Consider the following 27,848-nt stretch of genomic DNA (forward strand, 5'->3'; position numbering starts at 1 on the left):
GAAGGAGAATTGTCCGATCTAGATGAACCCGGACCTTCTTCCAGTGCCTCTAAGAAGGGGGTTTTAAGAAGACCTTTTAAGATTAACTTATTTTTTCTCTCCAGAAGGGCTCTATGGTTAAAAGAATGGCAAATGGAACACGAATCCTGGAGATGGAAGGCATCTTTTTTCTACATTTGTCAGACTTTTTAAAACCCATTGGCTTAGATTCTTTGCCGGACATTAAGGTAAAGCACAGCAGCAAAAACCACAGGAAATTTTTTTTTTTTTTTGTAGGCTGGAGCCTCTAACTTAAATGGGTCGAGCTACTGAGGAGAGACAGCACACACAGGGAAAACACAAAGACTAAGCCCTCTAACATAAATGGGCCCCATTACAACCCTCCAAGTTAAACAAACTACACCTGCACTAGTAAAGTGGGAAGGGAAGAACAGCAGGTTAAACCAGGCCATTTACCAGTTCTCCGATTCAAACAAACTATTCCACTTACAGGGCAACTACACATCAACACAAGCTGGCAAGGGAAAACACAAGGCCTAGCGAATCAACGGCCAAAGTCAGAAAACAGCCCAAATACGAAAATTATCAAGTCGTGAGAAGACACATTCAACTACATCAGTTAAAATATCCAAGTATCCAAAAATTCCAAGAATTATAGACCAAAAGGTAATCAAAAAGAATTGTACTTAGCCAGAGCTAGCAGACAAATGCTCAATCTTGTTTAGTGGCAAACGAGATCTGGGGATAGTTTTGGTGCATGCTGGGATAGGGAGTTAGCCATGAGCTGGCAGAGGACCTTGAAAATAAAAGCAGAGACAGATCAGAGGATTGGATCCAAACCCAATCTAGTAAGAATGAAGGCGAGATAGGACATCACCACATCAATCTTTCACATCACAGAAAGACGACCACAGGGATTTCAGGCCCAGTGGTTATGAAACCAAAGGACAGATTTGGCAAAGGAGAAATCAATGGTGGTATGGCTTGATGGAGGCTCTCAAGATCCAATGGGTTTGGAATCAAAAGGACTCCCATTTGAACCTGCACCCTTAGCAGCTTTCTCATCATCCTATCCACATCTGCTTCACATAGGGTCCTCGAAGACTGGAGACAAAGCTGTGGAAGAAGATCTAGAGTGTGTCTTCTGGGTGACTGTTTGAGGAATGAAAAAGGCAGTTTGGAAGAAATAGGCTCCGATGTCAACGGAGATTCTTTTCACCTGGAGCTTCATATCTGGTAAAGTTGAATCCAGTTGGCTCAAAATGTTTACTGTAAGCTCCGACAAGGGAGACAAAGTTAAGAGCAAGGTGGAAGGACAATCAGGAGACCTTTTACAGGTCTCCTTTTCCTTATTAAGAGCATCATGGACTGGGCCAAGCGTGCACTAAATTCCAAGTTGCAGCCTCTAAAATGTCTTTGGTTGGTACTCCTCTGAGGAAGGCTACTGTTCTGGTTGAATGTGGCCTAATGCCCTTAGGCACTGATTTGCCATGTTGTGAATAGCAGAAACAAATGCAGTGGCCTACCTATTTTGAAATAGTCTGCTTTGAGATGGCCTTTCCTTGTGATCCTGCAGCATATGCCACTTAAGAGTTGCTCAGTCTTTCTGAAAGCTTTCGTTCGGTCCAAGTAGAAACATAGCTGTCTGTGTATGTCCAAAGAATGCAGACGTCTCCCCCCCTTATTCTGTGGGTTTGGATAAAAGGTAGGCAAATGAATGGTGTGGTTAAGGGCCACACTGGACACTACCTTAGGCATAAATGTTGGGTTTGTCCTCAGAGAAACCCTGACTGGATGGAAAATTATAAAAGGTTCCACAGCCATTAGTGCCTGTAACTCAGACTCTTCTTGCAGAGGTTATTGCTAGGAGCACAGCTGTTTTCCATAAGAATTTTATCTCAGCTGTATTGGCTGGCTCAAAAGGAGGCAGTGTGAGTTTTTCCAAGACATAATTGAGGTCCCATGCAGGTACTGGCGCTCTCCTTGGAGGTCTTATGTTTTTGGCCCCTCTGAGGTACTGCCTTAGCAGTGGATGTGAGAAAATAGGTGGATCTGTATTGTAATGAGCTGAAATGGCAGAGGCATGGATCTTAATTGATGAAAAAATAGGCCTTTGTCCAGCATCTCAGTTAGGTATTGTAAAATCTGAGGAATATTTAGCACAAACGTGTCAATTCCTTGTGCATGGTTCCAAGCACAGAATCTCTTCCATTTTTCTGCATAAGATTTTCTGGTGCTGAGCCTCCTGGCCTCCAAAACATCATCCGTAACTGCTTTAGAGATGTGTTCTGAATGGTTACATTATCCGCCATGCTGCCAGATTTAGGGTCCTGAGTTGGTTGTGCAGGATCTGACTGTTTTGTTGTGTCAGTAAGTGAGGAATCTGAGGTAATGTCCAGGCTGGGCCTTGAGACAAGCTCTTTAGGATTGGGTACCAGTGCTGGCGGGGCCAGTCTGGGGCAATCAGTATCATTTTTCGCTTCTCTTGTCTGACCTTTAGGAGTAACTTGGGGAGGAGAGGCAGTGAAGGAGAGGCATATACTGTTAGGGTTTCCCAGCTGAATGATAGAGCATCCACTTTCCATGCTTGCTTGTGATAAGTCCTTGTGCAGAATCTCTGTAGTTGGCAGTTGTGAGGGGAGGCAAATAGATCTATGTCTGGGCATCCCCATTTCCTTATCATGCTGAAGATTTGTGGATCCAGTTTCCACTCGTGAGGATCCATGAGGTTTCTGCTTAGTTCGTCTGCCAGAGTATTTGTCTTTCCTGGCAGGAATTGTGCTTGCAGGTGATAAGTCCATGCTGTGTCCCATAAAGTCATGGCTAGTCTGCAAAAGGGATAGGAATGTGTGCCTCCCTGCTTGTTTATGTACCACATGACTGTAGTATTGTCCGTCTTTATCAGCAGTTGTCCTGGATAAAGAAGATCCTTGAAGGCTGTCAGGGCATTCTGAACAGCTAGCATCTCTTTTTGATTGATATGAAGATGCATTTGGCTTGCGGGCCATGTGCCCTGAATACATTTTCCTGCCATGTGGGCCCCCCAGGCATAATCGGATGCATCTGTTGTTAATATCTGCCTGGCTGTGGGTAAAGTGAATGGCTGTCCCTTGTTGTGGTGACAGGCCTTTGCCCACCATCAAAACTCCTGTTGCAGGCAGGGAATGAGGGTAATTAATGTTTCCAGGCTGTGGCAATGTTGAGTCCAAAGACTTTTTAGATACCATTGAAGTTTCCTCATATGCAGTCTTGCATATGGAATTAGCAGAATGCAGGATACCATGAAGCCCAAAGCCTGCAGAATTTTTCTTGCAGATAACTGTGTCTTTGTTGCAAACATTTTGAAATAAGAAGTCAGATGCCTTTGTTTGTCTGGCGAGAGATAAGCCATCTGGGCAGTTGTATTTAAGCTTGCACCCAGGAATATTATCTCTTGAGAGGGTACTAGTTTTGATTTCTTTTTGTTTACTGTGCACCCTAGGCAAATTAGTAATCTTTTTACAAACGCCAGATGCTTTAATAGAATGTTCTTGTTCTCTGCTTGAATAAGGCAGTCGTCCAAGTAGGGATATATTTGAATTCCTCTATCTGCAAAATGCAATTACTGGTGCCAGGCATTTTGTGAAGTCCCTGGGCACAGTGGATAAGCCAAAGGGCAGTGCAGAGAATTGGTAATGCATTGAGCCAGCTATGAATCTGAGGTATCTTCGGCAAGATTGTCTGATTGGGACATGCAGGTATGCCTCTTTTAGGTCCAAAGTTACAAGCCAAGCCTTCTTGCCCAGCATGGGCAGAAGCTGTTGTAGAGTCAACATTTTGAATTTTGGAATGTCCAGAAATGTGTTTAGAATCGACAGGTCCAGTATTGGTCTCCAGGCTTTGTCCTTTCTGGGTACCAGGAAAAGTCTTGAGTAAAATCCTTGTCCCTGCTCTTGCTGCAGCACTCGCTGAATGGCCCTCATGTCCTTGAGAGATGAAACTTGTTTTTGTGCCTCTGCCCACTGATTGTGTGGCAGGTCTGGCATACCTTTTGCCCTTGGCAGGGTGTGAAAGTGGAACCCTTAGCCCAGTGACACTATATTCAAGACCCATTTGTCCTGGGTGATCATGTGCCAATTTTGTGAAAAAAGTGCTAGTTTTCCCCCTAAGGGCGCTGCCAAAAGATACGTGCTTGGTGTTGGCAGAGGAAAGTCATTGGGACCGTTTCCTGTATGGCTGTGATTTGTCTTCTCCGCTTTTGGAGGTAGAAGCACCCCACTGTTTAGACCTGTATGAGCCTTGGGGCTGGGATCTGCCTCTGGGGCATCTGTATCTGCCTCTTTGTGGCCTGACACTGGAAAGGACCAATTCTTTGAAGGCCAGTTCCTGCTAAATCTGGGTGGCTGTACCTGTAAGAAATCCTTAACTGTCTGCATTTTGCTTTGTCCTCCATCTTCAACACCTCTTCTGCCTTAACACCAAACAAGGTATCATGCTGTAATGGAGCATCTAATAATTTTGCTTTAACATGATCAGGCAGATTCTGTTCCTTTAACCAAGCATGCCTCCTAATACAGAACCCCTAACAGCGGCCCTGCAAGAGGCCTCCAGAGAATCAAAACCACATTGCAAAGTATGCTTTCCCACTTGTTCAGCTGCATGCAATAAATCCTGCATTTCCTTGTTTTTTGCACATTCAGAATTTGTCATCATTTTCTGTTTAAGCAGTGACATTAAATATTGCTGATATTTAAGCACATGAAACTGACAATTTAAGGCCCTCACAGCCATGGTAGCAGAAGTGTAAACCTTTTCCCCCCATATGTCCAGTGCCCTTGAATCCCTATCAAAGGGGTTAGGGTTTTTTGCAGTGGAAGCCTTGACCCCTTTGGGACCCAGAGATATATTTTCTGGGTCAGCAGCAGGGTTTTTATAAAGAAATTTATGTGAATCTGGGACCCTGTAGTATCTGTCTGGCTTAAGAGGTGCTGGGGGTAAAGAGTCAGGAGACAGGCAGGACTCTGAAAATAGATCTACAATGTCTAAAACAGGGGGAATAACAAGAGGCCTGTGCTGAGGTAGTAAAAGAAAGTCTCTGAGCCTTTTCTTAGATTCTGAGTAATCTTGGCTCTCCCAGTGGAAGTGCTCCCTCATGGTATGCAGGGTTTCCCCAAAAGAATAATCCTCAGGAGAGGCTGAAGGGATAGATTCTTCAGCATCAGAATCCTCATAGGGAGGAAGAGAGTATACCTGTTCAGAAGAGGAGTCAGAAGAAATGGAAACCTGATCTGAAGATTCATATTCTGTCTCTCGCCTAGGCCTCTTATCAGGAGGGGAATGGGAACCCCTGATCAAAGTAATTAGGTCTTTGGCCATTTTGAGCATCTGTTTTTTTAGGCATGGAGGCCTGCCATGGGATTGCTGCACTTGTTTCTTTGTCTTTAGTGGTGCTTTAGTCTTTGCCTTTGAAGCTGAAGTCAGTTTTACATACAACTGCGTAGGCCTGAAAACACCCTCAGAAGCCGATGCCTGCTCAGCGGCTCCGGACCCATCTGAGGGAATATTTTCCGAGTGTCCAATACCTTGAGTTTCCAGCGGTCTAGTCAGCTCCACATGGGAGTCGGAAGCGGCCTGCAGCTCTGAGGTAGCGGGCGTCAGGGGCTGCAAAAGCGCCTCACTGAGAACCGGCAACTGGCTTAGAAGCCTCGTCAGTTTTGGACCTCGGATGCCTGTCCTTTTCCTTGCGTTTTTTGATAATTGCGGTAGTCTGATGGCTATCCGATGGCATAGTGTAATTAAATCTTCGGCCAAAGTAATGAAATGCAAAATCGTACTGACGCTTGATAGTGCGTTGGTTAAAACTGGCACAAAACCTACAATTAGCAACGTCGTGATCAGGGCCTAGGCAAGGAATAAGAATGGAAGTCCTTATGAAGTCTTTGCTTCCCACAAGAAATACAATTACTAACTTTTTCTGACATTGGTCTGGAGCAAGAAAAAAAGTTTCCCCATGGGGTACTTAGCTTTAAATGAAGACTTCGGATCTGAAATTCGAACACGAAAATCTCAGGAGTCGGCCGACCGGCACTTGCAAACCGCTTTTGCTTCGGGCACCGTGCGGCAAGAAAGACTGAAGAAAATGGCATCGGCTACATCTTTTATACCCCTGGCACACTGACGTCAGGGAGGAGGCGACAACAACCGACGCCGGACCAAGACTTTGGAATTCAGGCCGACTGCGGGTAACCTGCCAGCAGGATAACCCAAGTGTAATGACTGCAACAGTGAAACACAATGAACATCATGGAAGTTGCAGCTTAAATTAAAACTAACCCTTGGCAGCAACATTACACTGTGCTGGGATTTACTGACCTCCATCCTGAGCCTGAACATGGGCTGGAGTGAGTCCAGAAGTGGAACAAAAGAACCAGGTAGTGCCATATACAAGGACAGGGACTGATCACAGCCAATTGTTAGCTGCAGTGGCAAAAATGCCTACCTAAAAAAGAAAACCAAGAGACATAAAAATGCAGGATTTTATCAGCAACAGCAATGATGGAATCCAAACATTTTTGTGGCAAAAAATGCAGAAGCAGAGGACATGTTAAACTGTGTCATGACAGGAGCAAATCCATCTCTTGAAGGTGGGAACTTCCAGAAAAATGTCAAACACTTAATGGTGGAGAGGAGAACTAACTCCACAACCCATTAAAGGAGGACGTTTGGTATCAGGATCTAGCAATCAGTATTTTAAACTGAGCCAAGGGAAAACAAACGATGCCCCAGTACAGCTAGATGCTTGGCTCGTCCAGAATAATCATTTGCACACAGTAAACAGATTACCGCCACAGATCAGCAAATTACATCTAATGCGTACCCAGACCACTGTATCTCCATGAGATCACAGATGTTATGGAGTGCATACTGCAGTACCTTCATATGACATGATGGACAAGCACAAAACAGAACGAACCAGGGAACAGGAATAAATTACTGGCCAGCTGTATGCGAATGGACAGACAAAACAGACATGAAGACCTTTCAGCAACGATTTAGTGGAAGCTGAGAACTGTGTACTGCTGTATCAAAATAATTTCACATGGGTTTAGGGTAAACAGATACGGGATGGTGGAAGACAGCAACACAACACTGAACAAGTAACCAAGGATCTTTCTGCAAAAGGAAAAATGCTCCAAAAATTGTGATGTACAGATTTAGCTATAAATTGTAAACATCTAATACTATATATAGTCCAGCAGATGCAACAGTGATGCAACAGAGAAACAAGTAACTTCTGGGCACCACACATCTACTAAAACTGTCATCAATTATGCCACAGACACCTTGAAACTGCTTAGTGAAACTTACCAGAGACAATTTAAACCACCAAACCCAGGTTTCTCAGCTATATCTTCATACTGCTTAATAAAATGATAAATTCAACTTAAGTGCAAAGTTTATAGGTACATGCACAGCAAGCGGGGGCAGCCACCCTCAATTCGGTACCACTTGCATTCTGTCAGCAGACCACGATTAGATGCCAACCTACTACCGTATACAAGGAATAGAATGTACCATGCATTACAAGGACAAAGCAGATGATTAGGGAGCTGACTCAGAAAAAAAACTTGTGATATGACTAACAAATGAGTGCTAGGACTGCTCAAAAATCAGAGGTTTCAAAAATTTTTTATGGAGTTACTGAATTCATGCAAAAAAAAAAAAAACAAAAAACAAAAACAAAAAAATTAAAAATAAATAAACTGGTGTGCATGATGCTGGTGACTGACATGCACTTAAACGGTCTCACTGCAGCTGGAAGCATGTATCCAAAGGCTATATCCTCCCTGCATGCTGAAGATGTTAAAAAAGTTGTAGAGAGGGGTTTCTAGTTCACATTCTGTCTCACCTTCGCCTTGGTGGTGGAGGCGTTCTCCTCCTCATGCTTCCCTTCTGCTGTGTCCAAGAACGTGACCGGGATCGAGATGTTGAAGAGGAGCTTGTCCTACTGGAGCTGCTGGAACTACTGCTAGAGCTACGTCCATGTCTGCGTTTTCTTGGGCTCACAGATGGTCTCCTCCCTCGTTCTACTTTCCGTTTGGGACTCGGACTCCTAGAGTAAAAGGAAAAAGTTATAAACTCACCATAATGTTCCATCTAGGTTGTTGCATCTCATTTGTTCTTCAACCTGTGTGTTCGAATCAGAGGACTGGATCCAACTGAGCCACATACCAAGGCTCCAGGCTCAGACATCAGAGCTCCTCCCCTAGCCATAATGCTTCTCTCCTCCAAATCCCTCAGTTTGCGCCACACCACTTCATATCATGTAATCATATAAGCGTAATCATATAAGCAGGAATAAATCACCCAAATACAACAGGGCAAGGCAGGAAAGAATACTTCAGGAGCTAAAACAGTAGTGAAGTATTTTTCCAAATAGTGCCGTTAGGTCCTTCCACAGGTAGATGGAGGGGGGGAAGGTTGAAGAGCAAATGAGGGGCAACAACTCAGATGGAATGTTATGGTGCGTACATAACTTCTTTATTTGATGATGTTGACTTAATTTGCTCTTCAACCTGTTGGACAGAGTCCCCAGCTACAAAAGAACTTTGGAGGCCCTCAAGGAAGGATATTCTGGAGCACAGCAGAATCAAAGGAAACTCTGTTCCTGGAGAGGTGTAGTTTGTAATGTGATATAAAGGTATGGTGGTTTGACAAAGTAGTGGCTATACAAATTTTATCAATGGGAAGTTTCGACCAAAAGTTTCACCATCTTCCTTTCTTCCCATTTACACTAGCAATTTTGCATTTTTCTTAACTCATACCTCCTTGTAACTCCTAAGATATTTGCTAAGAATGCAATAAGCTGCACCTCTTAAGTGTATGCTTCCTATGATGCAATGGGTCTCAGTATTTATTTTGTAATGTTCCTTTTGCTAGTCTGTATCATCTGTAAGTTTCATCTCTAGTCTGTATTAATTGTAATGTTCCCTCGGATCTATGACACTTGTAAAATTATAATCAAAAAACTATTGTAACCTTGATTGTTTTTGGAGCTTTTCTCCCCAGGACTCCATTGAAAACGGGTTCATTTTGGCCCAATGGACTATCCTGGTAAACCAACTGCAAATAAATAAATAAAAAATAAAAAAGGAAGAAGAGGTGGAAACAGACCTAGTAGAATGCACCTTAATGTAACATGGTAAAGGTCACTTGTGGAATAAGCAAGTTTAATGTGCATAGTAATCCAATGAGCCAGGGTAACCTTAGAAACTGGTTTACCCAACCTGGATTTAGAAAAGGAAATGAAAAGTTGATCAGACTTCCTAAGAATTTTGGTTCTATCCAAATAGAAATGAAGATGTCTGCATGTCTAACGTATAAAGACAGGCAGGTTGATAACTTGGGTATACGTCCGCCTCAGAAGCGACCCTGGGCAGAAAGAAAGTGTTAGTTAGCAAAGTAACTCTGTCCTTGTGAAAAATCAAATATGGAAGTTTGCAAGAAAGCCTGTAATTCAGATACTCTTTTGGATGAGGTAATGGTCACCAAAAAGATGGTTTTCCAGGTCAAAAGCTTTAAATCTACCTTAGCTGAAGGCTTGAAAGGGGGAGAGACTAAAACCTGTAAAACCAATGTAAGATCCTAGGGGGTCAACAGGTTCCTTGCTAGGACGAAGCAAGAGAAAGGTACCTTTTAAGGCCTTGCACAATTTAGATGAGGCTACAGAACCCACCCCCCATGTGAAAACTGGAAATGGCCACCAATTACAATTTCACTGTAGAAAAGCTAGCTCCGTTAAGAAATATACAAGCCAGAAAATCCAACAATGCAGGAACTGGAGCTGTAAAAGGTTCTAGATTGTTTTGAGTCCAAATGGAGAATCTCTTCAAATTACTATTGTATAGCTTTCTCATGGATGGTTTGTGTGCTGCAATCAAAATTTCTCTAACTGGGGAAAAAAGCCCGGAAGTTCTAGCCATCAGTGGAAGTGGGGTAACCAAGCGGTTAGTTTCAGATTCAGGAGAGCCATATGGGAGTGTCCTGAGGGATTTGACAACAAATCTGGAGAGGGATCCAGAGTCCATGGTGGACAAACCAGGTGAGACCACAGGAAACTTGTCGGGGGTAAAAGGGAGCAATGAGGATCACTTGGCACTTCAACCTCTGAGCTTTTTGCAGAAATTTGGGAATGAGGGTAAAAGGAGGATAGGCATAAAGCAGACAGAGAGGCCAAGCATGGACTACGGCATCTCTCTGTGACTGTCCCTGAGGAGGTATCAGAGCAAAAAACTTGCTGCATTTGCTGATGGAGGGATACGCAAAAAGATTGCAACAAGGCTGACCCCATCTCTGGAAGATCACATTTGTCACTGAAGGATTCAAAGACCAGTTGTGAGGCATTAGAATGGTCCTGCTGAGCCTGTCCGCCAGGATGTTTGACTTCCCTGGAATGTGTGTTGCTATGAGAAAGCAGATGGAAGAAATCGCTCACTGCCACAGCCTCATGGCCACTCAACACAAGGGGAAAGACCTGGTTCCTCCTTGCTTGTTGATGTGCCAGACCACTGACTGACCTATTGTCCATCTGAATAGCAATAGTTCCCGTGGCTTGCAACGCAAGAAGCCTCTCTCTCTCTCATCCCCAGAACATTTACATACAAGTTGGTCTCTAGAGGGGACCGCGTGCCTTGGATTGTTTGTCCCAGATAATGCCTCCACCCACCTGAACTGGGATGGGTCCGTTGTCACAGTGGCCTTAGGAGGCGGTAGGATGAATGAGTGGCTTTGAAGATCATCCTCGGACTGGATCCACCATACAAGAGACTGCATGCATGCTCGTAAAATCCTGATTGGGTAATTCAATGTGTAGTACATGTGGGACCACTGGACTGCGAAGGTCGACTGAAGTATTCTCATGTTAAGGCGAGCTAGCGGTACCAGGGTGACTGTGGCCAACATGGATCCTAAGGCCTTTAGAACAAGGCTTGCAAGGAATGTCCATTAACTGACATGAGCCCTCAAGGTGTAAATTCTACCTGGAGGAAGTAGGACCAGAGAATGAATGGTGTCCAGATGGGCTCTGATGAAGTCTATGACTTGTACCTGTTGAAGCAGAGACTTTTTCAGGTTGATAGAGATGCCCAAGGTCAAGGCTAGGTGGAAAGAATAGTTGCATAAAATCTTACCATAACCATAGATGTCCTTCTCTTCCATGTTGCAGTATTCCTGGTGTGGGATTTCCTGCCTTCAGGCGACCCATACGTCAGCTCCTATACAAAAGCTTCAGCTTGGCTGTTGCAGCTGCGTGGGACGTCACACATAGGGCCATAAACCAGGGACCCTGTGTGTGACATCTGCATGCACAATCCTCAGAGCTTGAAGCTAAGCAGGTAAAGTAGATGGCCCAACATGATAGGCTGCCAAAGTTGACATGTATAATGCCCTGGGTCTCCTCTGTAATGGAGAGAGGCATCAGGGAGCAGACAGACTGGTAGAGTCTGAGGGGGAATGGTGGGTGGGAAGGAATACTGCAACATGGAAGAGAAGGACATCTATGGCTATGGTAAGATTTTACACAGCTATTCTATGTTCTTCTACTCCTATGTTGCAGTATTCTTGGTGTGGGAGAGTACCACAGCTTAGTTTGATGAAAGGGTGGTGGATGCAGAAAATGATTCCAGAAAGCCTTGTAGGACTGCCCTGGCAAATCCTGTGCATGCTTTGGAAATATGGTCCAGTTTGTAATGTTTGGTGAAAGTGTGTATAGTGCACCATGTAGCTGTTTCCATAATGGAAGCTGTGTCCATGCCTTTTTGGAAGGCCTTGGAAGTGGCCACTGCTCTTGTGGGGTGTGCCTTAACCCCAACTGGAGGGTTTTTTCTGTGGTGTGAGTAGCAGAATACGACTGCCTTTCTAATCCAGGATGCAATGGTCTGTTTGGTGACTGCCTTGCCCAATGCCCTGGGGTGGAAAGATACAAAGTTGTTTGGATTTCCTAATGTCTTTAGTCTTGTCCAGGTAAAATCTCAGTTGCCTGTGGACATCTAGGGAGTGGAGTATCCTCTCTCCTTGGTTAGTGGGAGAGGGGAAAAAATTGGGTAGGTGAATGGATTGATTTAGAGATAAGTCACTGACTACCTTGGGCATGAAGGAAGGGTTAGTTCTCAGAGTGACCCTGTCCCTATGAAAAATGGTGTAAGGTGAGCATGCCATTAAAGCCTGTAGCTCGGAAACCCTTCTGGCAGAGGTAATAGCCACTAACAGTACTGTTTTCCAAGTACAAAACTGTAGAGGGGCTGTATTAGCTGGTTCGAAAGGAGGCTGGGTGAGCTTTTCCAGGATGAAGTTCAGGTCCCATGGAGGAGGGACAGGCTTCTTAGGTGGTCTGATGTGTAAGATGCCTTTAAGGAAGAGTTTCACATGTAGCCTGGCTAACAAGGGAGGATCTAGAGGTAAGCAGGGTGATAATGCGGAGAGGTGCACTTTCACTGATGAATAGGAAAGTCCACCCTTTATAAGTTGACAAACACGAGAGGACTGGGGGGTGTCAGCCTCATAACGGTCCCTTTCCTGTCCCAGACACCACTGAGTAAATCTTTCCCATTTAGCAAGATATGATTTTTCTAGTAGTGGGTTTCCTGGCCTCCCTCAGGACTGATAGCACGTCCTCTGAACAGTGATGCCTGAATGGGGTTAGTAATTTATCACTCAGAGTCAGGGATAGCATTTGCAAATGTGGGTGTAGGAGAGTTCCTTTGTCTTGTGTCAGAAGGTCCACCGTGTGGGGTAACTTGCAGTGATTGCCCTTGGCTAAATTGTATAGAAGGGGGAGCCAGTGCTGCCTTGGCCAGTAGGGCGTCACTAGCAAAATTTTTGGATTGTCCTTCCTGATTTTCAGGATGACTTTCTGAATCAGAGGGAAGGGGGGGGGGGAAGACGTACAGGAACTTTCCCAGTTGAAATTGAAGGCGTCTACTCTCCATGCTTGGGGGGAATAAGTCTTTGTGCAGGTGGTCTGCAGTTGCCTGTTCTGGGGGGAGGCAAACAGGTCTACTTGTGGAGTGCCCCACAGGTGGACTATGTCTAGGAAGACCGTCCTTGTCCAGCATCCATTTGTGTTGTGGAGAGGATGTTCTGCTCAGGAGGTCTGCTTGCTTGCTTGTCCTGCGAAGGGATGTAGCTGGCTTGCAGGGAAAGGTTGTGCTGGGATGCTAGGTCCCAAATTAATAGGGCTAGCCTGCACAATTGGTATGCCTTGGTACCTCCCCGTTTGTTGATGTACCACATTACAGTGGTATTGTCCGTCACTATCAGAAGAGGACATGATAGCAGTAGGGGTAGGAAGGTCTGTAGAGTTGAAAGAACCGCTGTCATCTAATTTACATTGATGTGTTTGGTTTTCATGGGAGGCTGCCAATGGGCTTGGAGTGCAAGGTGGCTCCCCAACCTGAGTCTGAGGCATCTGTATGCAATATTTGTGTGGGTTAGGGGGGTGCAGTGGAAGCCCCGGGTTTAGTTGTACTTGTTGGATCCACCAAATGATTTCCTTCTTTAAACAGGGAAGAAGGGCGATAACTTGTTCCAGGTGATTCTGGTGGTGTGACCAGATAGTTTTGAGGTACCACTGTAGTTTTCTCATATGCATTCTGGCCAATGGTAGCATGGGGATGGTTGCTGCCATCAATCCCAGGAGTTGAAGGAATTGCCTTGCAGTAACGGTCTTGGAGAACAAGACTTCCTGGAAGTGGGAAGCTAGAGATAGAGCCTTGTCCTGTGAGAGAAAGGCTTTCATTCGGTCTGTATTGATTCTGCAACCTAGGAATTATCTTGTCCTTGTCTGGGTTCAGGGAGGACTTCTTGAGGTTTGAGGTGAGCCCTAGACTTTGAAGAAGGGACATAGTGAAGTGTTAATGCCTTAAGAGGGAATCTTTGGAATGTGCTAGGATAAGGATGTCGTCCAGACATGGGTAAATCTAGATTACTTGGATCCTGCAGAAGGCAATGGCTGGAGCTAGGCACTTTGTAAACACGCTTGGGACAGTGGATAAACCAAAGGGCAAGGCCGTAAATTGGAAGTGCGAGGATGGGCCAGAGAAATGCAGGAAACGTCTCTGTGAAGCCCTGATGGGAATGTGCAGGTAAGCATCTTTTAGGTCCAAGGTGACCATGAAAGCATTTGAGGGCATGGGGGGCATGAGGGGCAAGAGAGTGGGAAGTGACAGCATTTTTAAGGATGGTACCTGCAGGTAAAGGTTTAGGAAGGAGAAATCCAAAATGGGTCTCCAGGGGCAGTCCTTGAGAGACAAGGAACAGACGGGAGTAAAATCCCTTTTCTTCTTGCCCTGTGGGAACAGTCTCTTCACATCCTTGCTGTTGCAGGTCTAACAGAATTTGTGGAGGGAGATGGCATTGTTTTTTTGGGGGGAAATGGAATGTCTATCCAGGCGGTAATTTGTTTCCAGGATAGAAAGTATCCTTTTTGAATAATGGTTAACACCTATTGGTCTGTGGTGATTTTCTGCCAGAAGGGGAAACAGTGGGTAAGGCGAGCTGAGAGGGGCAGATGAGCAGGGCAGTCACACATTACTGGGACCTCTCCTGTCCTGAAAAGACTGTCTAGGTTGAGGAGGTGGGCCAGTGGGCCTGGATAAGGAATGTCTTCTAGTTCCTCTTCTGGGTCTGGAGGAGGAGGCAGCAGAATGCGGGTTACGCCCAACAAAGGTAGTCTTAGCTGGGTAGTTCCTATAAAATTTGGGTATAGGGACTACCAGGAGAGGTTTAATGTTGTGTAACTCTCTGCTTTTTTCTTGCAGATTCTTATAGGTATGCAAATTGCTTTCCAAAGAGGAAGTTGTGATCCAGGGGAGCATCCAAGATTTTGGACTTGAAGTCCTCTGGCAGATTTTATAGTCTAAGCCAAGAATATCTCCTAAGGACAGATGCTGATGCTGCAGAGCGAGCAGAAGCTTCTGCAGCATTGTAGCTGCATCTTAGAGTGTCTAGCTACTTGTAGTGCTAAGGACAATTTGGAGGAGATGTACGTTTTAATGGGACTGTCAGGAATAGAAGTCAACATAGAGGTGGCTTGGGATACTAAGTCCAGGGCATACTTGGTCATGTGTGTTTGATAGTTAATGGCTCTGAAGGCCAAAGTGGAAGAAGTGTACACCTTGTCTATCCTATCCATGGATTTGATCTCTTTATATCCGTGGGCAAAAGGGAGGCAGAAGGTAGCAACCTAGACTGTTTTTATCAGGGGCAGTCGCAATCACTACTGGGTCTGCTAAAGGTGGCTTTATGAGGAATTTTTGTTCCTCTGGCACCTTGTAGAAACGGTCTGGGTGCTCAGGTGCAGGGGGCTGTGAGTCAGGAGTTCTAGAGACTGCAGTAAATGCATCCTGAGTCAGGAGTTCTAGATGCTGTAGTAAATGCATCTAAGTATGTAGGAAGAACAGGAGGAACAGCTGAAGGGGAGGGGGACTCCCACTTGCAGCAGTTCAAAATATCTTTTTTGTGTTTCTGTCATCTGGGAAGTATCCCATTTGAAGTAGCCTTTCATTTTGGTGATGGTTTCATCAAATGTAATGTCTTCAGGAGGAGCATCCCCCTCTACAGAATCCTCATCAGGACAGTAATCCTCCTTGGGAGAAGTAATCTGGGATGCATAAGAGATGGATTAATCTGAGGAAGAGTATGTAGATTCATCTTCTTCCTCAGGGAGGGGGGCCACTGGAACAGAAGCAGCAGAGGTAGGCCTAGGTGAAGGCCTCCCAGTCTGGAGGGGCTTCAGAAGCAGGTGAAATGTTTAGTTTTCTGATTCTTTTTGGTTGGAGTCTGTCTATAGCTGGGTTTGGCAGAGGCTGTATCAGGTCAGGATCCCGGTCGAAGGAACCCCCAAATCTGGTTCCCCCTCAACATCGACAGGTGTCGGTGTCTGAGAAAGCTCCGTGGACATGCCGGACGTCGGCTGTGCAGCGGCCTCTGCGAGGGAGGTTGATGGAGGTGGCTGATCCACCGAACGCTCAGCTCCTATATCGGTAGTTGGCAGGGCGTCCGGGTGTGAAGCGGCAGGCGAAGGCCCAGGGATCTTGGCCTTCTTACGTGGAGGTTCTCGGGTGGCCTCCGAAACAGGATCCATCCTGAGAGCCAGCCGTTTGAGGTGTTGGTTTTCTAAGTAAAGGTTTAGAGCTGCCAGATGGCTACGTAAGGTCTTAGACACAAAAGATTTACAAATAGGGCAGGCATTATGGTCGTGTTTCCAGCCTAAGCAGAAATTGCATTTGTCATGGGAGTCCTTTAAGGGGAATCTGGCGCCCTCATTGGCACTTTCCCTTTTTACCTGACATCAGCTGAAAGCTACGACAACCAAGCCTAAGCAATGTAAAAGATCGGTAAAATATTAGAAATGCAAAAAATCCAACAGGTTACTTATCCATAGTCAATCAGACGTCTGGAGGGCGATTGTACGATGCAAAGTAGTCTGCGGCTGAAAAGTTGAGGACTGTGCGTGCAGACGTCACACATAGTCCTTGGTTTATGGCCCTACGTGTGACGTCCCACGAAGCTGCAACAGCCAAGCTGAAGCTTTTATATAGGAGCTGACGTACGGGTCGTCTGAAGGCAGGGTGCAACATAGGAATAGGAGGACATCAGGAATTCTCTGGCTTCTAGGAGTTGATGCCTGATGTAAGCAGTTAGGAGCCAATTGTCTAGGTATGGAAACACCTGGAATCCTTGCAGTCTGAGGCAAGTTGCCATGACTGTCCATGCATTTGGCAGGGTGGCTGTGGTGAGACCAAATGTCAGCACTCTGAACTGATAATAACGGCTTCCTAGCCGGAAGTGGAGGAACCTTCTGGAGTACGTGTTCATCATATGATAGTGTGCGTCCTGAAGGTCTACACAGCAGATTCAGTCGCCATCCTACAGGAAGGGCAAAAGGACTGTATTGTGAGCTGACTGTACATATTGTATATACTGCTAAGACCTACAAATGCTTTGTTATATGTTCTACACTAAGACTTCTATATAAATGCTTTGTTATATGTTCTACACTAAGACTTCATGTAAATGCTTTGCTATATGTTCTACACTAAGACTTCTATGTTTCCTATTATGCTACTGTACAATCCTCTCCATCTAGGTTTCCTATTACGCTACTGTACAATCCTCTCCATCTAGGTTTCCTATTATGCTACTGTACAATCCTCTCCATCTAGGTTTCCTATTATGCTACTGTACAATCCTCTCCATCTATGTTTCCTATTATGCTACTGTACAATCCTCTCCATCTATGTTTCCTATTATGCTACTGTACAATCCTCTCCATCTATGTTTCCTATTATGCTACTGTACAATCCTCTCCATCTGTTTCCTGTTATGCTACTGTACAATCCTCTCCATCTATGTTTCCTGTTATGCTACTGTACAATCCTCTCCATCTAGGTTTCCTATTATGCTACTGTACAATCCTCTCCATCTATGTTTCCTATTATGTTACTGTACAATCCTCTCCATCTATGTTTCCTACTATGCTACTGTACAATCCTCTCCATCTACGTTTCCTATTATACAGCACAACCCTCTCCATCTCATGCTACACTTTGGTAACTTATCATTGTTATTGTCACTTTCTGTAATATACATCTATGTTTCCTATTATACTGTACAATCCTCTCCATCTCATGCTACACTTTTGTAACTTGTCATTGTCACTTTCTGTAATATACATCTATGTTTCCTATGATACTGTACAACTCTCTCCATCTCATGCTACACTTTTGTAACTTGTCATTGTCACTTTCTGTAATATACATCTATGTTTCCTATTATACTGTACAATCCTCTCCATCTCATGCTACACTTTTGTAACTTATCATTGTCACTTTCTGTAATATATATCTAGGTTTCCTATTATACTGTACAATCCTCTCCATCTCATGCTACACTTTTGTAACTTATCATTGTCACTTTCTGTAATATACATCTAGGTTTCCTATTATGCTACTGTACAATCCTCTCCATCTAGGTTTCCTATTATGCTACTGTACAATCCTCTCCATCTATGTTTCCTGTTATACTGTACAATCCTCTCCATCTCATGCTACACTTCTGTAACTTATCATTGTCATGTTCACTTTCTGTAATATACATCTATGTTTCCTATTATACTGTACAATCCTCTCCATCTATGTTTCCTATTATGCTACTGTACAATCCTCTCCATCTATGTTTCCCTATTATGCTACTGTACAATCCTCTCCATCTAGGTTTCCTGTTATGCTACTGTACAATCCTCTCCATCTAGGTTTCCTGTTATGCTACTGTACAATCCTCTCCATCTAGGTTTCCTATTATGCTACTGTACAATCCTCTCCATCTATGTTTCCTATTATGCTACTGTACAATCCTCTCCATCTAGGTTTCCTGTTATGCTACTGTACAATCCTCTCCATCTAGGTTTCCTGTTATGCTACTGTACAATCCTCTCCATCTGTTTCCTACTATGCTACTGTACAATCCTCTCCATCTATGTTTCCTACTATGCTACTGTACAATCCTCTCCATCTATGTTTCCTACTATGCTACTGTACAATCCTCTCCATCTAGGTTTCCTATTATGCTACTGTACAATCCTCTCCATCTAGGTTTCCTATTATGCTACTGTACAATCCTCTCCATCTAGGTTTCCTATTATGCTACTGTACAATCCTCTCCATCTAGGTTTCCTATTATGCTACGGTACAATCCTCTCCATCTATGTTTCCTGTTATGCTACTGTACAATCCTCTCCATCTATGTTTCCTGTTATGCTACTGTACAATCCTCTCCATCTATGTTTCCTGTTATGCTACTGTACAATCCTCTCCATCTATGTTTCCTATTATGCTACTGTACAATCCTCTCCATCTATGTTTCCTATTATGCTACTGTACAATCCTCTCCATCTATGTTTCCTGTTATGCTACTGTACAATCCTCTCCATCTACGTTTCCTGTTATGCTACTATAGAATTCTCTCCATCTATGTTTCCTGTTATGCTACTGTACAATCCTCTCCATCTATGTTTCCTACTATGCTACTGTACAATCCTCTCCATCTGTTTCCTGTTATGCTACTGTACAATCCTCTCCATCTATGTTTCCTGTTATGCTACTGTACAATCCTCTCCATCTAGGTTTCCTATTATGCTACGGTACAATCCTCTCCATCTATGTTTCCTGTTATGCTACTGTACAATCCTCTCCATCTATGTTTCCTGTTATGCTACTGTACAATCCTCTCCATCTATGTTTCCTGTTATGCTACTGTACAATCCTCTCCATCTATGTTTCCTATTATGCTACTGTACAATCCTCTCCATCTAGGTTTCCTATTATGCTACTGTACAATCCTCTCCATCTATGTTTCCTGTTATGCTACTGTACAATCCTCTCCATCTACGTTTCCTGTTATGCTACTATAGAATCCTCTCCATCTATGTTTCCTGTTATGCTACTGTACAATCCTCTCCATCTATGTTTCCTACTATGCTACTGTACAATCCTCTCCATCTATGTTTCTTATTATGCTACTGTACAATCCTCTCCATCTAGGTTTCCTATTATGCTACTGTACAATCCTCTCCATCTAGGTTTCCTATTATGCTACTGTACAATCCTCTCCATCTATGTTTCCTATTATGCTACAGTACAATCCTCTCCATCTATGTTTCCTATTATGCTACAGTACAATCCTCTCCATCTATGTTTCCTATTATGCTACTGTACAATCCTCTCCATCTATGTTTCCTATTATGCTACTGTACAATCCTCTCCATCTATGTTTCCTATTATGCTACTGTACAATCCTCTCCATCTATGTTTCCTATTATGCTACTGTACAATCCTCTCCATCTATGTTTCCTATTATGCTACTGTACAATCCTCTCCATCTATGTTTCCTATTATGCTACTGTACAATCCTCTCCGTTTCCTATTATGCTACTGTACAATCCTCTCCATCTATGTTTCCTATTATGCTACAGTACAATCCTCTCCATCTATGTTTCCTGTTACGCTACTGTACAATCTTCTCCATCTATGTTTCCTATTATGCTACTGTACAACCCTCTCTATCTCATGCTATACTTTTGTAACTTCCTTGTCACTTTCTGTAATATACACCTATGTTTCCTATTATACTGTACAACCCTCTCCATCTCATGCTACACTTTTGTAACTTATCATTGTCATGTTCACTTTCTGTAATATACATCTAGGTTTCCTATTACACTGTACAATCCTCTCCATCTCATGCTATACTTTTGTAACTTATCATTTCACTTTCTGTAATATATATCTATGTTTCCTATTATACTGTACAATCCTCTCCATCTCATGCTACACTTTTGTAACTTATCATTGTCATGTTCACTTTCTGTAATATACATCTAGGTTTCCTATTACACTGTACAATCCTCTCCATCTCATGCTATACTTTTGTAACTTATCATTGTCATTTTCTGTAATATACATCTATGTTTCCTATTGTGCTACTGTACAATCCTCTCCATCTCATGCTATACTTTTGTAACTTGTCATTGTCACTTTCTGTAATATACATCTATGTTTCCTATTATACTGTACAATCCTCTCCATCTCATGCTATACTTTTGTAACTTATCATTGTCATCGTCACTTTCTGTAATATACATCTATGTTTCCTGTTATGTTACTGTACAATCCTCTCCATCTCATGCTACACTTTTGTAACTTATCATTGTCACTTTCTGTAATATACATCTATGTTTCCTATTATACTGTACAATCCTCTCCATCTCATGCTACACTTTTGTAACTTATCATTGTCATCGTCACTTTCTGTAATATACATCTATGTTTCCTGTTATGTTACTGTACAATCCTCTCCATCTCATGCTACACTTTTGTAGCATATCATTGTCACTTTCTGTAATATACATCTATGATTCCTATTACACTGTACAATCCTCTCCATCTCATGCTATACTTTTGTAACTTATCATTGTCATTTTCTGTAATATACATCTATGTTTCCTATTGTGCTACTGTACAATCCTCTCCATCTCATGCTATACTTTTGTAACTTGTCATTGTCACTTTCTGTAATATACATCTATGTTTCCTATTATACTGTACAATCCTCTCCATCTCATGCTATACTTTTGTAACTTATCATTGTCATCGTCACTTTCTGTAATATACATCTATGTTTCCTGTTATGTTACTGTACAATCCTCTCCATCTCATGCTACACTTTTGTAACTTATCATTGTCACTTTCTGTAATATACATCTATGATTCCTATTACACTGTACAATCCTCTCCATCTCATGCTACACTTTTGTAGCATATCATTGTCACTTTCTGTAATATACATCTATGATTCCTATTACACTGTACAATCCTCTCCATCTCATGCTATACTTTTGTAACTTATCATTGTCACTTTCTGTAATATACATCTATGTTTCCTATTATACTGTACAACCCTCTCCATCTCATGCTACACTTTTGTAACTTATCATTTCACTTTCTGTAATATACATCTATGTTTCCTATTGTGCTACTGTACAATCCTCTCCATCTCATGCTATACTTTTGTAACTTGTCATAGTCACTTTCTGTAATATACATCTATGTTTACTATTATACTGTACAATCCTCTCCATCTCATGCTACACTTTTGTAACTTATCATTGTCACTTTCTGTAATATACATCTATGTTTCCTATTATACTGTACAATACTCTCCATCTCATGCTACACTTTTGTAACTTATCATTGTCACTTTCTGTAATATACATCTATGCTTCCTATTATACTGTACAATCCTCTCCATCTCATGCTACACTTTTGTAACTTATCATTTCACTTTCTGTAATATACATCTATGATTCCTATTATACTGTACAATCCTCTCCATCTCATGCTATACTTTTGTAACTTATTATTGTCACTTTCTGTAATATACATCTATGTTTCCTGTTATGTTACTGTACAATCCTCTCCATCTCATGCTACACTTTTGTAACTTATCATTGTCACTTTCTGTAATATACATCTATGCTTCCTATTATACTGTACAATCCTCTCCATCTCATGCTATACTTTTGTAACTTATTATTGTCACTTTCTGTAATATATATCTAGGTTTCCTGTTATGTTACTGTACAATCCTCTCCATCTCATGCTACACTTTTGTAACTTATCATTGTCATGTTCACTTTCTGTAATATACATCTATGTTTCCTATTATACTGTACAACCCTCTCCATCTCATGCTACACTTTTGTAACTTATCATTGTCATTTTCACTTTCTGTAATATTTGCAGATTTTCTCCCCAGGACTCCACTGAAAACAGACACCAGTTGTCCAGCTGGACTATCCTGGTACACAAATTTTAAATAAATAAAAATTCAGAACTTTGAACTGGCAACCAATTTATTGAGGTTGGTAGGGTCCAGAATGGGCCTGATGTCCCCCATCTTTTTGGGCACTAAAGAATCTGGAGTAGATGCCTGATACGAGCTGGTCTGGGGGAACACTTTGGATGACTCTTTTTGAAAGCAGCTTTAAAATTTCTAACGCTGCAGCCTCCCCTCTGACTGGATGGAACACCAGGAGGGTTTTGCTTGGAGAGGGCTCTGCATATAATTTTAACACCCAACAATTTTTTGTGATCGCTTCTCAGGCTTTTGCATGTAAAAGAAACATCCCCGGACTGCCTCCAGAGACAAGCCATCTGGCAATCCCTCAGGATCACTGATTGGGTCTGTTGGAGAAACAATCCAAAGACCCTTGATTCATCGGACCCCCTCTGCCACGTGGGTGGCATCTGCCTCTGGGAGGAAGGTTTCCCTGTGAATCCAGAAAAGGACCTCGAGATTTTCAGAACCACAATGTCTTACCTCCACGCTAATTCCTGCAAAATGTCCATTGTGGGGTTGAGAAATGGATCCAGATGGCAGACCAGGTCTTTCTGTCCTTTTCACTTTGGGAGAGTATGTCTCTGTTGGACCAAAAAAGGGTCAGTCCAAAAGGGGCACTGGTGAAGGACACCTTGTAGCATTCTGAGAAATCAGTGTCGTATCCAAGTGTGGCATCTGGCAGCTATGCCTGATCCTGCCGCCCATGAGGCACCTGCTGTGGCATGAGAAATTAACTTCATGGACGTGTTAGAAATTGACTGAAGGATGGCCATTCTGGAGGAAAAGGTCTTCTGTTCCTCGGCAGACATGGACCCTGGGACATAGAGTTCCTTGACCAAGTTCCTCTGTAGTCGGGTTACGTGTGCCAAATAATTCAGTGCTAGCAATGCAAACGTTGCTGAAGAATAAACCTGCTTCCTAAACCTGTCTAAAGCCCTAGACTCCCTGTTAGGGGGATGGACAATGGAGCTCTGCTGGGCCAGATCCTTTTTGGTGGTGGCTGCTACCACCATGGCATTGGTAGGAACATCCTTAGTCCAATGGGGATGGTCAGAAGGGGCACTAAAAATCTTTATCGGGCCACTTAGGAATTGGTTCCACTGTGTCCAGCTCCTTCCATGCCCTGTGTGACACAAGGTCAATAAGAAGGTCCATGGGGGGGGGGGGGGATACCCAAAAAGTAGATGGGCCTAACCCAATAGCTTCCAGAAACACCGATTCCTCTGGGTTAGAGCTTGGGGAAGATCAGCCACCCTTCCGATGTAGAATTTCTGTGATGTCTCCAAAAGAGACATCCTCCAGTGGTGATCTGGGGGGAGGGAGGGGCTCTTCCCCTTCATCGAGACTGGTGTTCTCTGTGAGGGATTCCAAAGGGGAATCCAAGTGTCGTCTTCTGCACTGGTGCTTCTGAGGAACCTCCTCGGTGGGGTGCTATGGGAAGGTAGCGGAAGACTCCACAGGTGTTCCAAAAAGAAAGTAGTCTGGAAGTCTTTTTTGGGGAAGCTGTCCTAGAGGGGAGAGAGTAGATGGCTCAGCACAAAGGGTGCTAGAGGGGGGTCAGGTTCTGAAACAGGTAGAGTCTAGGGTCTTCTGGGTGCAGAGAAAACCCTCTCCACTGCCTCCAATGTCAAGGGGGATAGACAAACACAGGGCACCCCGGCCGGAGCTGTCGACAAGGAATCCCAACCGTCCCCAGATCCTGAGGAGGAGTCAGAGCCAAGTTATCAAATGCTGAGGCTGACAGCTTTGAAAACTTCATAGCTGACATCAACCCCTCAGAACATACACCAAAGCTATGGCCCTGAGAGCTGCTCTGCTCTCAAACTGTCAGAGCCGGGCAAGTCAGGGAAACCGCTGGAGTCGAGGTAACAATTCCTGTTGGCTCAGACACCTTGACTCCAGGAAGTCTAGGACCTGGAGACACTTTAGCTCTGATGCTGAGGAGAGGCTGGATGACTACAGGAGCTGAGGTGGTCAGCTCCAGAGGTCTGGCTGTCTTGGCAGGAGGTTCCCCCAACTAACGGGACCTACTGGGGAATCTCTTACAGCATTTATGCTTTCTGGCAGGGGTTTGAGCCCCTGAAGTGGAAGAGGAGGTAAAAGATGCTGAACTGGGCAGAAGGCCTTTCAAGATCAACTTATTTCATCTGTCAATAAGTGCATGCTGGTTGAACCCGGCACATATGGTGCAAGATAAGTCCAAGTAGGCAGCGCCAAGGCACACCACACACGTAGACGTTTTGATAGTGGGATTTTGTGCCCACAATTTACACACTTCTTGAAACTCACGGGTTTGGGATAGGACATAATTAAAGACAAAAACTAACCCACGATGTGCGCACGTGCATGCACACACTAAACAAAATATTAAAGCTAGTGCTAAAAACCTTTATAGAAATCTAAGAGGAAAATTTTATTTTATATACATATATATTAGTACAGTTACAAAATGGGGTAATGAAGGGAAAGGTAAGTCATACGAAGGACTATACGAATTTTCTAGGTTCTAGGACAAGACGGAGAAAATACTGTCGTGCAAGAACTTACTATAACCTTAGATGTGCTTCTATTCTATATGCTGCTGTAGTCATGACATCAGGGAGTTTGCCTCTGGTGAACTCTCACACGTCCGACCGTTATACAAAGGTTAAATGCTACTGCTAGGGTGCACATGACGTCCTGCACGCCTCTCGGATGTCTGGTGTAAAGCGGACGTCAGCACGCACCTCTTCAGAGCTGAATGCCGCTGGAAACAGTGACTATGGAGTGGTTACTCCAGTAAACAGGCAGGCGTGAGGTAGAAGGCTGTGTGGGAAACTATACAGCAGCATATAGAAGAGAAGGACATCTAAGATTACGGTAAGTTCTTAAACGATACTGTGTCCTTCTACTCATATGCTGCTGTAGTCATGACATCAGGGAGAGTGCAAAAGCTCTTGTCCTAATGAAGGGGTGGCGGACCAGAAGCATTTTCCACAAACCAATGGAGGATGGCTCTGGCAAATCCTGCCCTGGCTTTACAGCCCATATCCAGTTTGTAGTATCTGGTGAATGTGAGAACCGAGGACCAAGTAGCTGCCTCTAGATAGCAGCTGTGTCCAATCCTTTAAAAAGCCCCTGAGGAGGACACTGCCCTGGTTGAGTATGCCCTAAATGGGGCTGGGAGTGACTTAACATGGTTGGTGTAGCAAAAGAAATGTTTTTTGATATCCAAGAGAACATAGTTTGCTTGGAAACAGGTTGACCCAGGGCTTTAGGGTGACAAGAGATGAAGAGCCTGGCAGATTTTCAGAAGGATTTGGTTTTGGCCAAATAAAACCCGAGCTGTCTGTGTATATCTAGGGAGTGAAGTATCATCTCTGCTCAGTTCTGTGGAGAGGAGAAAAAGGTTAGTAGGTTGATGGTCTGATTTAAGGACAAGTCATTTACCACTTTGGTATGAAGGTGGGGTTAGAATGCAAACATACCCTGGCCTTGTGGAAGACACTGAAAAGGGGGTATGCCATAAGGGCCTGGAGTTCGGAGACCCTTCTAGAAGAGGTTATGGCTACCAAGAGTATGGTCTTCCAAGTGAAGTGTTGGAGGGAGCAGTGTTTGGCTGGTTCAAATGGTAGTAGAGTCAATTTTCTAGGACAAAATTAAGGTCCCAAGGTGGTGGAATGGGCTTTCTTTGGTCGCCTGAGGTGTAGTGTCCCTCTCAGGAAGAGTTTGACCTCTAATCTAGATGCTAAAGGTGGTAACAGGGGCAGGCAAGCTGAGATGGTAGATAGGTGAATTTTAATGAAGGAGTATGATAGTCCGGATTTCGTAAGGTCACACAGGTAGAACAAGACCACTCGGGGCTCTGCAGTCAGTGGTTGTAGGTTACTTTTCTGACACCATAAGGAAAATCTCTTCCATTTTGACAGGTAAGATTTTCTGGTTGTTGGTTTTCTGGCCTCCTGCAGAACCTGGATCATGTCCTCCGTATACAGGTGTCTGAAGGGAATCAACACCCTATCACCCACAACGTGAGATTCAGTGTGGGCAGTTAAGGGTGTAAGTGTGTTCCCCTTGCCCTGTGTGAGCAGGTCCATTCTCTGGGGTAACTTGTGGTGACTGCCGTTGGCTAGGTGAAATAGGTGTAACTAATGCTGTCTTGGTCAGTAGGAAGTCACCAGCAAGATTTGAGGCTGTTCTTTCTGAATTTTCAGGACTCTTCGAATGAGAAGGAAGGGGGGAATGCATATGCGTATATCCCCTTCCAAGAGATTGAGAGAGCACCCACCTTCCAAGCGTCTGGGTGAGGTGTCATAGAGCAGAAGGTTGGGAGCTGTCTGTTCATCGGGGAGGTGAAGAGATAGACATTCAGAATAACCAATAGATGGACCTGGTCCAGAAACACTTCCCAGTTCAACATCCATTTGTGAGACACGGTCATGGTACTGCTTAAGGAATCTGCCATCACACTGTCTGCGGAGGGGATATATACTGCTTGGAGAAGGATTTGTTTCTCCAGTGCTATTTCCCAAGCCTGCAGTGCTAGTCTGCACAGGAGGTAGGACCTTGTGGTGTTGTCTGTGTACCACTTCAGGGTGCCTGGGAGAAGTTGACTCTTGAAAATATCCAAAGCTAGTATCAAGGCTCTCATTTATTTTTTTATTTATTTTACATTTGTTGACTGGGATAGTCCAACTGGATTAATGTCCATTTTCAGTGGAGGCCCGGGGAGAAAAGCTCCAAGGTAGACAGATATGTAATAACAAAGAAGGCATACTACCAAGGTAGACAGACAAGTAATAACAAAGACGACATATTACAGATGAGATATTTACAAATGACAAACAGACATGAAACAGACAATATCACAAGTTCTAGTTATCCCTGGTAACAGTCAGGGGAAAAAACAGCAATTTGATTAATAGATTATATACATTCACGGTGAGAATTAACCAGGCTTGTTACAGTGGCAAAGCCAGTCTAGTGCCAGATGTTGTTTGAGTTTAGCTTTGAATTGGGATAGGGAGGAGAGCAAAGTAATGTTAGCTAGAAGGCGGTTCCATGCTTTGCCTACAGAGTTTTCAAAGAGGAAGTCACCGGCCACATTGTTAATTTTAATTGTCGTAATCTGTAGTCTGAGGATCGGAGCAGTCTTGGATTGTTGTGTGTGTGTGGGGGGGTGATCATATTTTTTAAGAGCTGGTGTGTTATCTCGATAACAGAGGATTTTATTAGCCATAATCAAAAGGATATATTGGATTAGACTGGGAAGTTCGAGCCACCCAAGCTGTTTAACTCATTACAGCCGAGTGACGTTTACAGGCATTTCTGCAGTTACCTCCTACTGCTCCTCTAGGCGTCAAACATTTTCTGTTCATATTTGCATTAATACTTCCAAATCCATGCTACACACAATGTATTAGAATATTTTATCT

The 27,848-nt window shown here is 43.7% G+C and overlaps 1 protein-coding gene across 6 annotated transcripts in view; it reads right to left on the bottom strand.

The window, feature by feature from the left end:
- Window positions 1-27,848, bottom strand: part of LOC122814063 (serine/arginine repetitive matrix protein 2-like) — a 1,651,944-nt gene that overhangs the window by 485,698 nt on the left and 1,138,398 nt on the right. For all 6 annotated transcript variants that reach the window (XM_044086671.1, XM_044086672.1, XM_044086668.1 and 3 more), the window contains one exon: window positions 7,889-8,092. In XM_044086671.1, coding sequence (XP_043942606.1) covers window positions 7,889-8,092 — 204 coding nt within the window. The remainder of the gene's footprint in view (window positions 1-7,888; window positions 8,093-27,848) is intronic.

The sequence above is a fragment of the Protopterus annectens genome, chromosome 10.part0, assembly GCF_019279795.1.
Source record: "Protopterus annectens isolate FY-2018-M chromosome 10.part0, PAN1.0, whole genome shotgun sequence".
In the NCBI taxonomy this organism is placed as follows: Eukaryota; Metazoa; Chordata; order Ceratodontiformes; family Protopteridae; genus Protopterus; species Protopterus annectens.